The sequence below is a fragment of the Crassostrea angulata genome, chromosome 2 (genome assembly GCF_025612915.1).
Source record: "Crassostrea angulata isolate pt1a10 chromosome 2, ASM2561291v2, whole genome shotgun sequence".
In the NCBI taxonomy this organism is placed as follows: Eukaryota; Metazoa; Mollusca; class Bivalvia; order Ostreida; family Ostreidae; genus Magallana; species Magallana angulata.
Genome location: NC_069112.1, coordinates 48,739,181 through 48,752,180, shown reverse-complemented (window position 1 = coordinate 48,752,180; position 13,000 = coordinate 48,739,181). Strand labels below are relative to the sequence as shown.

The following is a 13,000-nucleotide window of genomic DNA, read 5'->3' as shown; positions in this document are numbered from 1 at the left end:
ACGTATTTAATATATTTCTCGGAGAATTGAAACATAAGTATAAATGCTTACATATTGCATCTTTCCGATGTAAACTTAACATAAAAATTCTACTTCCGGTGAGATATCTCAAATATCTCATGTAGCCTTTTTTAAAACAAATGTTTGAACCCCGAGATCTCAGAAACTGTTAATGATCAAGACACGAAACTTACAGGGATGATAGACATTTGTTAGAAGATGTGTTTAACCGTTTTAATTTGTCGACTGTCACTTCCGGTCCACACAGGAAGAGTTCAAACAAATCAAGTTTTTTAAAAGTTTAACCAGATTTCTCAGAGATGGCTGGATGGATTTTCTTGAAAGTTTCAGGACTGATAAAGAACGATAATATCTCCAGGAGTTTTTTTTTCATTTTTTCAAAATTCACTTCCTGTCGTCTGGTTCCTGTCCCGCGACAAAAAGCTATGGACAATGAGATCTCAGAGATGATAAAGACTTGAACCTCCAAACTTTGAGGGATGATAGACCTATAGTTGTAGATGTGTTTAAATTATTTTGTTTTGTTCGTCGTAACTTCTGGTCGTCACCGGAAGCACTTAATTTAACAAAAATTATGTTTTTACGCATTTTATTTCTTTACCACAAAATTGAAATATAAGTATAAGCGCTTTCATATGTCATCTATCCGATGATAAATAAACAAACAAAAAATTACTTCCGGTGAGATATCTCAAATATCTCAGGTAGTCTTTTTAAAACAAATACCATGACAGCGAGATCTCATAAACTGTAAGTGACCAAGACACGAAACTTACATGAATGATAGACATTTGATAGAAGATGTGTTTAACTGCTCTCATCTTGTCAACCGTCACTTCCGGTCCACACCGGAAGAGTTCAAACAATTCAAGTTGTTTTAGAGTTTAACTGTTTTTGTTTGACAATATGATATAAGTTGATAGCCAATAAAGTCCTGTTTTGTAATGGGTAAGAAATACTAACTTTTATTTTCATCGAACACTTCCGTTTGTCCGTTTCCTGTCCCGAGACATAAAACCTTGATTCCTTGAGATCTCAAATACGGTGACGACTTGAACAATCAAACTTTGAGGGATGATAGACCTATGTATGTATATGTGTTTACACTATTTTGTTTTGTTCGGCGTAACTTCCGGTCGTCACCGGAAGCACTTCAAAAATGTGTTTTTTTCATATTTTATTCATTTTACATAAAATGAAAATATCAGTATACAATCGGTGAAATATGTCATCTATATAATGTTAAATTAGCAAATAAATTTTACTTCCAGTGAGATATCTCAAATATCTCTATGTAGCTTTCCTTTTTCAAATTTGATGTCTGCAAGATTTTTGTCACTGTAGGTGATTGAGACACGAAGCTTTCATGAATGATAGAGATTTGATTGAAGATGTGTTTAACGGGTTTAATTTTGTCAACTGTCACTTCCGGTTCTTACCGGAAGGGTTCAAACAAATCATGTTTAACAAGTTTAACTAACTTTCTTGGGTGTTTCATCTAGCCTGGTAAACAGTGATGTACACTTAGCAAATGTATGAGAAATACCAGCTTTTGTTTCTATTAATCACTTCCGTTTGTCTGTTTCCGGTCCCGAGACAAAAAATATTGTTTCAAAGAGATCTTAGATTTGGCAGAGACGTGAACAACCAAACTTTGAGGAAAGATTGACTTATGATTGTACAAATGGTTAACATTTTTGTTTAGTTCGGCGTTACTTCAGGTCGTCACAGAAAGTACTTCAAAAATTGATTTCTTTTTCATTCTCGTTGTTTTACATAGATATACATCTAAGTAATGTCTGGATATATCATTCACAATAATTATCATATTAACTTTTTTTTCTATGTGAGATAAAACAATGTCTTACAGTTAAATTGATACATGTATATCAAAACGGAAGACCTTTTTGTTGCTTTTGCAACAAGTGTCTAGTTAAAAATTATAGTTGGATATGATGGTTAAAATATTGTTGGACACCCAACCTCCTTAAAGAAATTAAGGAAATACGTGAAAAAAAATTCCACTGATGATAATGAAAAACCATCTATAGTGTGTTAAAGACCTTTCATTGTAGTGTTAATTTTCACTTTCAAAAAAGTATGTCAATGACCTATTTTTTGATTTAATGGCCACTGAATATTTTTGTTTAATTTAAGAAAAATCCCTAAGAATTTTACACTGTGATTGATATTTTCTTATCTGTGAAAATAATACGAATAGCTTAACTCTTTTAATAATGAAATACAGTTTGTGAATGGCAGTGGCACTAAATAGATACAAAGCATCAGAGGCGGATCCAGCAATTTGGAAAAGGGGGGGGGGGGTCCATTTCATGAAAACCAATATGTGCAAAATTCATCATTTGTCAATAAACAAGGACTTTTTGAACGTTTTCCGTGCGTATACAACTGAATTTAATAAACATTTATCCCATCACTATCTATTTCACATCTATTTCAACAGCAGGGTGCACTGCATTATTGGGCGTTTTGCCGTTTTGGTTTAGGTAAGGAAGATTTGTATAATATCTAGCCTCAAGAAACCCAGGTCTCCAGCAATGAGAAAGTAGGTCGTTGCTTGATAGAAAATTGATTCTTGGAAACAAAACACAAAAAAGGCTTCCTTTTGTGTTTCATGTGGGTATGAAGGTAGCTAGCATTCCAGAAAAATAGCATAACCCACATAAGCGGGTCATGTAATTTTCGTTGTATTTTTCGTATGAAACGAAGTAAAACTTATCTATTATAATTACTTTAGTTTATTAACCAAACAATACATTTGAAAGCGGCTTTTTAAAATAAAACGAATGCTACTCAATGGCTACAAAACTGTATGAATTATAATCAATTTTTTTTAAAGAAATAGAGTAGAAAATACATTGTAGATGTTATTATAAATCTGTGTTTTTAGCGATACTGCTTAATTTTATGTATTTTTCTTTAATTTTTCAAATGTTTACTCAGTGTAGTAAACACCAGATGCTGGAGGGGAGTACAATGTACTTTATTTCAATAAAAAATCGATAGGGTTTTTTTTTTCCATATAAGAACAAAATTATGGGACACAGTATACGAAATTCTTTAAATAAGCAATTTTAAAAGCATTTATTTGAGATTATTACAGTATTTTTATTATAAATGAGGGAAGTTGCCTTTAATGAGGCATTAAACGTTTTAAAAAAAATTCATATGTCCCAGAGAAGGGGGGGGGGGGGGTTTCCGACCCCAGGAATTTGGCCGGCTTGAATTTGGCACTCCCTAAGCGACACAGCCCCCTTAAATAAGTCTACAGTAGGCCCCGTCAGGAACTCTTAAACAGGGAGCGACCGAAAACACTGATCGTTATACTTTAAATACCCCCGTTCATATTTAAATATTGGCAAATCAAAGAGAACATGACATTTCAACAAATATATATGTAATGTGGTCCACACATATAATTTCCTGATTACATGTATCAGACTTAGTTTAAAGGACATTGAAAAAATCGATTCCAACTCTGATAAAAGAAGTACAGGAAGTAGGTAGAATCTGTGTTGAAACATAAATAACGCATAACCAGGTTTAATTATTTTGTCAAATTGAAAAGAGAAATTAGAGATAATAACTGTGATGAAATGTTGATTGATGTTGGTTTATGATGTGTGGCCATAAATCGTCGATCCTTTGTTTCAGATAACTAAATAGATAACTCGCCATGCCAGTAAAGAAGAAAGATTTGTATGTTGCCAAATCATTGAAGGCTCTTAATGATTTAGCTGCCCTGCCAGCCAAAATGACAACCAATCCAAAAATGTATGTATTATCTAGTGTTTACTTTTTACTTTTACTCTATGCTGTTCCATTTTAATTACTTGTTGTATTTAGTTGACCAGTTCTGGTTAGATCTATAGCAGACCTACTTTCACAATGCCAATTAATTAGGCATTGCGACGATTTTATGTGTATGAAAATATCTAACGACAGTTTGAATTTTTACTGCTAAAAACATTATATTATGCAACAGTGATCTATGATGCATTATACGAAGTGACATACTATGAGATTCTTTAATTTTTTTTAGACTGATAAATTCCGCTCACAAGATTCACAAGGAGGCGGAGTTAAATGAGTCGATAGGAGATGATGAGAAGGCCTACATCCTGCACATTAAGTACATCAATGTCATTACGCTGGTCCGAAAACTACCCGACTACAAAAAACAAAAGGTTGTAGACAACTCTGGTCATCATCTATGCAATATGATTCCCTGAAAAGTCTAAACTTGATTTTCAAATGTGAATCCATGATTTTGTTAATTGTATAAACTCAGAAACTCTCTATGGCTCAAATGTTGATCACTTGGAGTTCTTGGTAACTGGTTGATAATTGACATTGGTAATGTTTACAGTAAGGCTGGTTTTAAAATGAATAATACTGACATTCCTACGATAATTTTGAAACACAGTGAAAATAAGAAATGATTATGAGATGAAGCTGTCACACAAACTTCGAGTCAGCCATAAAGATGAGAAACTGCATGCAGAATAGCACCATCAATAATTTTATATTTATTTTAAAAATTATGTTCTTAAATGATCCATGTTTGATACAATTAAATTGTCTTTGCTACAACAAATGCTTAATATGATATTTGTCATACATAAAATGATATACAGAATTATCATGAAATTATATTTAATTCAATTTTTAAACATCCAGGTACTGGTATATGAATATTCACCTGTAAAATACACACCGATAGTACCATTTTGAAGCATGTGTGAAAGATTAGTACTTGAATGAATGAACTTATTATGAAATCCAGTCATATTAATTTAAAACCCCTCAGTCAACCCGAAAAGTTTCGAACTCCTGAAAACTCAAACTCTTGATCTTGGGAAGTTTATCCCTGGTCATTTGGATTTTGAGGTTTCGAGACTTACCGTACCTGTGTAACATATGCATAGTAAAGCACTACATTGAAACTTGAACACATTGGACATAAATATCTCAAGGCTTCAATCACGAAGCCTTATCCATGCTTACAATATATTTTCCTGTCTTTGTCAATCTCCATTTTTTCTAGATGTTTTTTTCTTGTGAAAAAAAATGTGCTATCTTTACTGAACCAGAGTGGTTAGCTGATCAACATGGTGAATGGTTTATATTTATTATTTACAGGATTACTATGATAGCTTGATTGGACAGAAGAATTTTGTGAAGTCCATTGTCAAAGGGGAGGAGTTATCTGCGAGCCTGAAAGACAGGTACAGATAAATTATTCAGTTACATTAATTTCACATCTATCAGTTTGTGTTTTTGGATTCAGTATCTTTTTGCAATATTGTATGCTATTCAGTGACTAAATGAACTTATAAAATAAAGTTTACATTTGTATGAAATTTTTTGCTGACTTCACAATGGTTTGCGCAAAAATACCCCTATCAATCCACATGACATGACAGATAAATTTTTTGCAATTTTTTGTTATTTATGAGGACATAATTTCTGTACTATGCAGTATGTAACATACATGTACATGATTTTGAGCTACTGTTGGAGATTGGGGTTCTTTTTAGGATAGAGACCCCTTATGTTGCATGGTATTGCATTCAATAGACAATGTCAGTCTGTTGTTTGACTTTTGAGAAATTTATTTATAAACTGGCGATATACATTGTTATATTGCTATGAGTGACCATATCTTTTTGACAGGTATGAGTTGGCCGAAACAGAAGAGGTGGCCAGTAAGTTATCTCCCCTGGAGGATAAAAGTGCACCCAAAGAGGAGCCAGTCAAAACCCCAGAGACCGAGAAACAGTCCGAGGAGAAGAAGACAGACGGTCCAGGTAGGTAGAGACGAGTTATACACATCATGTACATTAACGTAACAAAGGCGAGCACAAATTTCTTTCTGGTCATTGTTCAATGTTTTAATATACCTCAGTCGTAATCAATCTTCGTGTTCAACCATTTACTTTTGCTTTCGAATTGGATTCAGAGAAACCTCAGACCGAAAGTAAAAAATATTACTCTATTCACTTATAGATTCGCATTTTATCTAATAGATTAGGCAATCTAGCATTGAATGCTTGAAAAATTACAAAAAAAAATGTTAAAGGAAATATTATATAAGCCTATGTCTAATTTATAAGAGATGGCTTCACCTTTGTTAGACCCAATCAGTCAGTTCAAAACTAATGGTACTTGACAAAATTGTGAACTTTGTTATGTTTTACAATTGGATAGTCAGTTTGTCAACACAGTTAGTCGTAAGGTAGTGCCTTCAACATCATTTCCATGCCATCGACAAACGGAAGAAGTGAGCTCTTGTACTTTTGTTATATGTCCCCTTGCTTGATAGGTTGATTTCGACCACCCCCTTCTTCGAAAGGTATCCCTGTTTAAACGTAAAGTTGAAAGCTCGAAAGCTCAATCAACTTAAATAGGCAACTAAGCATGCATGCTTGTTTAAATTAAGACACTTGATGGCATAAATCACAGGACTTGGCAGTTTTATCTATCAAGGTATTTCATGCACGTAGCATCGGTTTTGAAAGTGGGGGGGGGGGGGGGAGACTCATCCAAAAAATTTTGACATATAGATTTTCATTAATTAATTCACACGACGGTCATGTGTAAATCACTGTATTTAGTAATAGCTATATTTTGCACGACGGTCTTGGAGATGTGCACAATGGTCTTGTATATTTATCATCGGCCTTGCTACATATGCACTCACGAAGCTCATCAAATTACTAACATGTGTGAATGAAACTTTCCGTAGTTCAGAGTAAACCAATTATTTTCCAATTACAAATTTAGAATTTCCAAAATAAAAAGACTGAAAATTAATATGGTACAGATGTTAAAAATTACAATAAATAATTTTTGTCATGTATAAACCCTATTACACATAAACATGACAGTTTACTATAAATTGTGATAGATGAAACAATAGTAAATTACCACTGGGTTAAAAATATTCATATTTGACAAATACCTACAGTCTAAAAGTTTGGTGCACATTTTGGTTGTTATTAATGCAATGTTCTATCAATAAGTTGCTCAAGGCTTTATAATGAGGGCTGAAAAAATAGTCGCGGCCATATTTTTCAATGTATTGCTGTCCTTTTGAAAAAGAGTTCTGTTTAAAAATTTAGGAAAATACTCCAATTTAAAAGCTAGAATATATCAAAATTGTTTTTTTTTAATTTTGGTTTATACATGTTATAGCTAAAAAAAATTTTAAGGTAAATCTGATGGGTAATTATACCCCATGTAACGTGGTTGGGAGGGGTATACTGTGGAACCATTTAATTTCGTGGGGGCCAATTTTCGTGGATTGCTTAAATTTTACAGGTTCGTGGGGACGTAATTTCGTGTATTCTCTAAATCTACAAAGGAAATATGACTTTAAAACCCTAATTTATTAATTCGTGGAGGATGTTAATTCGTGGATGAGAGGTACCCACGAATTCCACGAAAATTGAGCCACCACGAAATCTAATGATTCCACAGTAATGTTTTTTTGTTGACCACTAGCCTCCTTAAGCAACTAATTGATAAAAATTTAGATGCCTGCATATGGTTTATGATTTATATAGATTTTATATTTTGTTTAATAAATTAAGTCTTTGAAAGAAGATTTTTACAATAAAATGCATGTTGAAATTAAGTAATTAAACACTGTTGTATTGGAAAGTGTGAACAAATTCAGAAAGAGTTCTCAGCTGTTATTGGTGCATTAATATATTTCAATTTCTATGCTTTTCGTAATATTTGTTAACTCTGTGTTTTTACTGTTGCTCAGGTGAGCGATGTGGCCCATGGGCCTCTTGCGTTCTATGCTTTTAGTGTGGTTGCTGGTAGTTTTTCTGGAAGAAGATGTGCTGAGTCCTCCGATACTTCTGGGAGAGGTACAGGACTTGATTGGTCGTAATGGAGTGGAAGCTGATCTCCAGGAAGGAAATAGGTGTTTGGTCAGAGATGATGTTGGAGACCAAATGCATGCGGCTGTAGTTTACAAACGATCAGGTCAGTTTTAAATTCCTGAATGATAATGATATAGTTTATCATATTAAAGGTGACGTCATTAATCTTGGGTGACCACAATTCATAAATTTCATCAGTGACCGTTATCCGTAAACTTACATCCCTACACTTTTAAAAAAAATTTATTTACAGATTTTTTTAATCTTTACCTCAGAAAGTAGTCAAGCCTCCCTTATGAATTAAGGCATACTGTTTTACACTTGTTTGTTAGTCAGTACATTGGCCATTGGATACGCCTCAGTTACTTCGGTAGACTAAGCATAAGCCAAATTTTGTCAGACCAATATCTAAATTGACATATTTCATGTAACATAGTTAGGGGATTATATCCCTAGATTCTTTAACTTTAGTTCATATTTATACCCCCGCAAACGAAGTTTGGGGGAGGGGGGTATATAGGAATCACCTTGTCCGTCCGTCCGTCCGTCTTTCCGTCTGTCTGTGCAATCGTATCCGGTCCATATCTTTCTTATGGAGAAACATTGGAAGTTCTTACTGCACATAAAGATTGCTTATGACATAGTGGTGTGTCATGACCTTAACCCAAGGTCATTCGGGCAAGGTCAAGGTCACTGGCAGAAAAAATACAAAATTCGTGTCCGGTCCATATCTTTCTTATGGAGAATTATTGGAAGTTCTTGCTTCACACAAATATTGCTTATGACCTAAGGGTTTGTCATGACCTTGACCCAAGGTCATTTGGGCAAGGTCAAGGGCAGAAAAAATGCAAAATTTGTATCCGGTTCATATCTTTGTTATGGAGAACTATTGGATGTTCTTAATTCACACAGAGATTGCTTATGACCTAAGGGTGTGTCATGACCTTGATCCAAGGTCATTTGGGCAAGGTCAAGGGCAGAAAAAGTGCAAAATTCGTGTCTGGTCATTATCTTTCTTATGGAGAAGCATTGAATGTTCTAACTTCACACAAATATTGCTTATGACCAACAGTTTAAAAAAAATAGAGCAGTTGTTATTTTTAGAAAATGGACGGTGAAATAGATTCATCCAATTTTTTCTATAATTGGAAAAATACACGCATTATGATTTTTATCTTAGCAGGGGTATCAATTGTGAGCTTGCTCACAGTACCTCTAGTTTTTGTTTGCACTATACAGCTTCATTCATTATTACTGACAAAATGAGTGTGCAGATTATAAAATTAAGGTAAATGTAACATCTTTAATGCCTCTGCTTTGTTTCAATTATTTTGTAATCAGGATTTGTTCAGTTAACCATATAACAGGTATTACAGCTTCAGTATGAATCAAAACAAGTTCTTGAATAAATGCATAGTGATTTATTTTTATTTTCCAAGAAAATCCAGAAGAACTGATAAAGGAATATGAAAGAATCGAGATGACGAAACAGAAACCTAAGGAAGAAAGTAAGTGCATGAGCGCTGATCAGTATGTTAAACCCCTGTCACACCGGAGCTGCGTCCTCACGGCGATCCCGTTTTACATTATTTTAGGACGCAGCATCATTAAAAGAATTTATATCTTGAATATTATAAACCTGTAGGTACCTTTCACTAACTAGACTTTGACCTTAAGTTCATTTCAACGAGAGATTTTAATGAACATGTATTATTAGTGGGATCGACCAGAGTGACTAATGATCAAATTTTCATATATATTATTTTATACTTTGTTATATCAGATAAAGTAAGTATTTCATAAAATATGATGATTTTGGTATCATGTAGTTGATATGTTTTTTCCATGTGGGCTGAACACTTTTTAATGTTTACATGAAGGCATATAAAATAAAGTTAGTTGTTGGATGAAGATTTAGCCCTTGAAAGAAATTTGTGCTTTAAATATGAAGTTATATATATTTTTACCCCCCACCTCCAGTTAATTATGCATATGTATATAAATATACAGTTATCAGACTGAGATTGTGATTATCTTTTCTTGTATACAGGACAGTTACCACACAAATCGCAGGGACTACTGACTAGAACTAGAAATAATCTGGATGACAACCAGACCTCCAGAAATCCTTCTTTCGCAGAGTCCAGGAAAACCGCCGATTTATTAGCGAACATTTACCAATACAACAATATTCCAACATCACAAAAAGAAAGTTGCTCTTCCCTGGACTCTACAGATCAAAATCAAGATGAAGAGTACTTGAGTGCTGTTATCCAACACATTAGCTTGAATGCAGGTAATTTTATTTTGTTCTGACTTCTGAGTACCTTGCCTGTTTTGAGTAACTTCAGAGAGTGAAGTGTTGATATTCAAAACATCAGCATGAATGCAGGTAATTTTACTCAACCAATGATATTTTCAGTTTGTAAATGCTATTGATTGATTGGATGATTTAAATCTTAAATGACTAATCAAAAGCTTGAATTATTTAAAATCAACTTTTAAATAACTTAAGCTTTCTGCTATTTTAACATTGAATATGTCAATCAGTCTATCACCTCAATCAATCAATCAATCTTTCAGATGAAGCTGAGCAATTATATCGTCAGAACCAGCAACTCAAGGAAGAAAAGCAGTGTAAGATCTGCTTGGACAGTGAGATGGACACTTTGTTTGAGCCATGTGGTCACCTGTGTACCTGTGGATCCTGTGCAAGCATGCTACAAATGTGTCCCATCTGTAGAAAACACATCAAAAAATTACACAGAGTTTACAGGTCTTAGATACTTTGCAGTGGGTTTACGATCCACTCCTCTAGAGGAGAGGAGCGAATCGTAAACCCCTTGGCTAGCGAAGATGTTATCATCACCTGCAGTTGGCCGCTTGGAAATTTCCTTATATTCATGACATGTATATAGAAATTCCTTTCAATGCCATGGAACTAATTATTCTTGAATTTCTAACTTTCATTTTTTGTTTCAGATTTTTTATGTTTTTATTTGTTTTGCCAGTATGTTTTATAATGGCTTATGTATATGTACATGTTATTTGCATATATCATATTCATTTGTATATAGAATTGCCATCAAAGATTTATTTATTATTTTGTTATGCAATTGCAAGAGGAAAAAAGGGATTTGAAGGTTGTTATTTGCTTAATAAACATATGCAAAAAGTGATTTGAAGGTTGTTATTTTCATATTAAACAAATGCAAACAAGGGCTTTATATTCATATTAATTCTGTTACCTTGAAAAAAAAAATGAGTACCAATAAGAATGAAGCTGTTTTTAAAAAAAAAATTTCTTTGAGTAAAATGGCGAGTATTTGAACACGATCTTAGTGCTTTTTTTTTTAAAGAGAGAGCGCCTTTGATTAAAAGGCCAAAAGTTAAAAAAGTAGTTGCTTTCTCGATCAAGTTATATGTACCATGGTTTTTAAAAGCATATTAAATTGAAAGGGTGAAATTTTTCCTCTTTTCTCCATACATATGCGCCTCTCTCTCTCTCTCTCTCTCTCTTTCTCTCTCTCTCTCTCTCTTGCCTTTTCCCCTTTTCTGATGACGTCTAGATTGTGATCGCGATTATTAATTCTAACCAAAACAGAATAAAGCTCCACAGTTTGAAAAAAAAAAATCTTGAAACTTTTAAGGAGGTATGGGACACACCACCATATTGTGACGTAATTCCGATCGAAATAAACAATAAAACCAAGTATAACTTTATGAATGTTTTCTTTATCGAATTGTTACCAAACAACTAACGCAATTGGTTAGAGCGTAAACAACGAATGTGTAAGTCACGAGTTCGAATCCCTCTGGAACTTTAATAATTTTCATCTTTACAAACATTTTTAAAGGGGCATGGTAACGATTTCGGTCAAATTTATTTTTCTGTTTTTACTATTTACAATGCTTCAGGGATGCATTTATAATGATCAAATGAATTTTGAGAGTCAGTCGTAGTGTTATAAGCAAGATACAGTGCTCACAACTCTTTGTCATGTAAACAAGGCTCATGACCTGTTTTTAAAGTTTACATATGTTAAATATACCAGTAAAAATCTTTTCAAACTGATTTGTCCTATCTTTATTTTAAGCATAAACAAACAGTTTTCTAACGTTTAACACATTATTGTGGGTCTAAAGCTGTAATTTTCAGCCTGGCCTGGCCCCCACACTTTTTCTCGCAGCAAATAATTTTCAAAAATTTACATAGTAAAAATTGAAATATCATGGAGTTGCCCCCATCCCCCCCCCCACTTGGGAGTATGTATAAAATTGGAATAGGGAATGAGAGAAATTGACATTATAGATATACTATGCCAGCCACCTACCTCCCCCCCTTCCCCCCACGGATAAGGATTTTGACGATTTTGGAAAATGCCTTTTTTCCCTTTTTTTTTTGCTTGTCAAGATTTTTTGGATGAGTCAGCCCCCCCCCCCCCCCTCCACTTTCAAAATCGATGCTACGTGCCTGATATTACCTTAAATATAAAAGAACAGGTTAAGTTGTACAATCATGTATTCTTGCGTGGATCTAAGAGTAAGAGTCTAACAGGGATTCGGAACCCCCCCTGGAAAATTCAAACAGTAAAATTACCAAAAATATATAGCCCTTGCCCCCCCCCCCCCATGACGATAATTTACAAAGTGTGTTTGATATTTGGTGTAAATTGAATTTTCAGCAGGTTATAATAGGGTAGATTGCATTAGCACATCGTTTCTCTTTGACATTTTGGGGGAATTCTAGGTTTAGCTACTTTATACCAAAACACATTAAGACATACAACCAAATGCCCTCCAACATATAATATTTTTAAAATCTTAAACATGACCCACTAAAGATATAGTACCGGTATACATTACTAGGATTTTGCTATTTTATTTTTTGTTTTAAATCTTTTCGTATGTATATAAGAAAAATGTTTCTATTCAATATAAATCAAATATTTATCTAATTCTTAAAATTTACTTTTTACAAGCAATAATTCTGATCGAGAATTGACCACTTTAAATACGAGGAACCAGTCCACTTTATACAGTCAACTGTGACAGATTTAAAG

At 33.7% G+C, this 13,000-nt stretch overlaps 2 protein-coding genes across 2 annotated transcripts in view; one reads left to right on the top strand and one right to left on the bottom strand.

Moving 5' to 3' along the window:
• LOC128173818 (uncharacterized) overlaps nucleotides 1–6,048 on the bottom strand; it is a 139,829-nt gene extending 133,781 nt beyond the window's left edge. The window contains exon 1 of the mRNA XM_052839488.1: nucleotides 5,946–6,048. The gene's annotated coding sequence lies outside the window, so the exon portion shown is untranslated. The remainder of the gene's footprint in view (nucleotides 1–5,945) is intronic.
• On the top strand, nucleotides 3,440–11,116 carry LOC128173819 (baculoviral IAP repeat-containing protein 2-like). The gene is made up of 9 exons (XM_052839489.1): nucleotides 3,440–3,541; nucleotides 3,709–3,816; nucleotides 4,085–4,229; nucleotides 5,185–5,270; nucleotides 5,719–5,852; nucleotides 7,861–8,040; nucleotides 9,377–9,445; nucleotides 9,988–10,233; nucleotides 10,521–11,116. Exons 2-9 carry the CDS (start codon nucleotides 3,719–3,721, stop codon nucleotides 10,718–10,720), a joined length of 1,158 nt encoding a protein of 385 aa, XP_052695449.1. The 5' UTR covers nucleotides 3,440–3,541; nucleotides 3,709–3,718; the 3' UTR covers nucleotides 10,721–11,116.
• The last annotated feature ends 1,884 nt before the right edge of the window (nucleotides 11,117–13,000 follow it).

Bases quoted from the DNA above. Each gene is read 5' to 3' on its own strand.
- LOC128173819 (XM_052839489.1), top strand. From the start codon at position 3,719: ATGCCAGTAAAGAAGAAAGATTTGTATGTTGCCAAATCATTGAAGGCT. The intron at 3,817-4,084 runs GTATGTATTATC...AATTTTTTTTAG, and splicing joins ATGACAACCAATCCAAAAAT to ACTGATAAATTCCGCTCACA. The intron at 4,230-5,184 runs GTTGTAGACAAC...TATTATTTACAG, and splicing joins CCGACTACAAAAAACAAAAG to GATTACTATGATAGCTTGAT.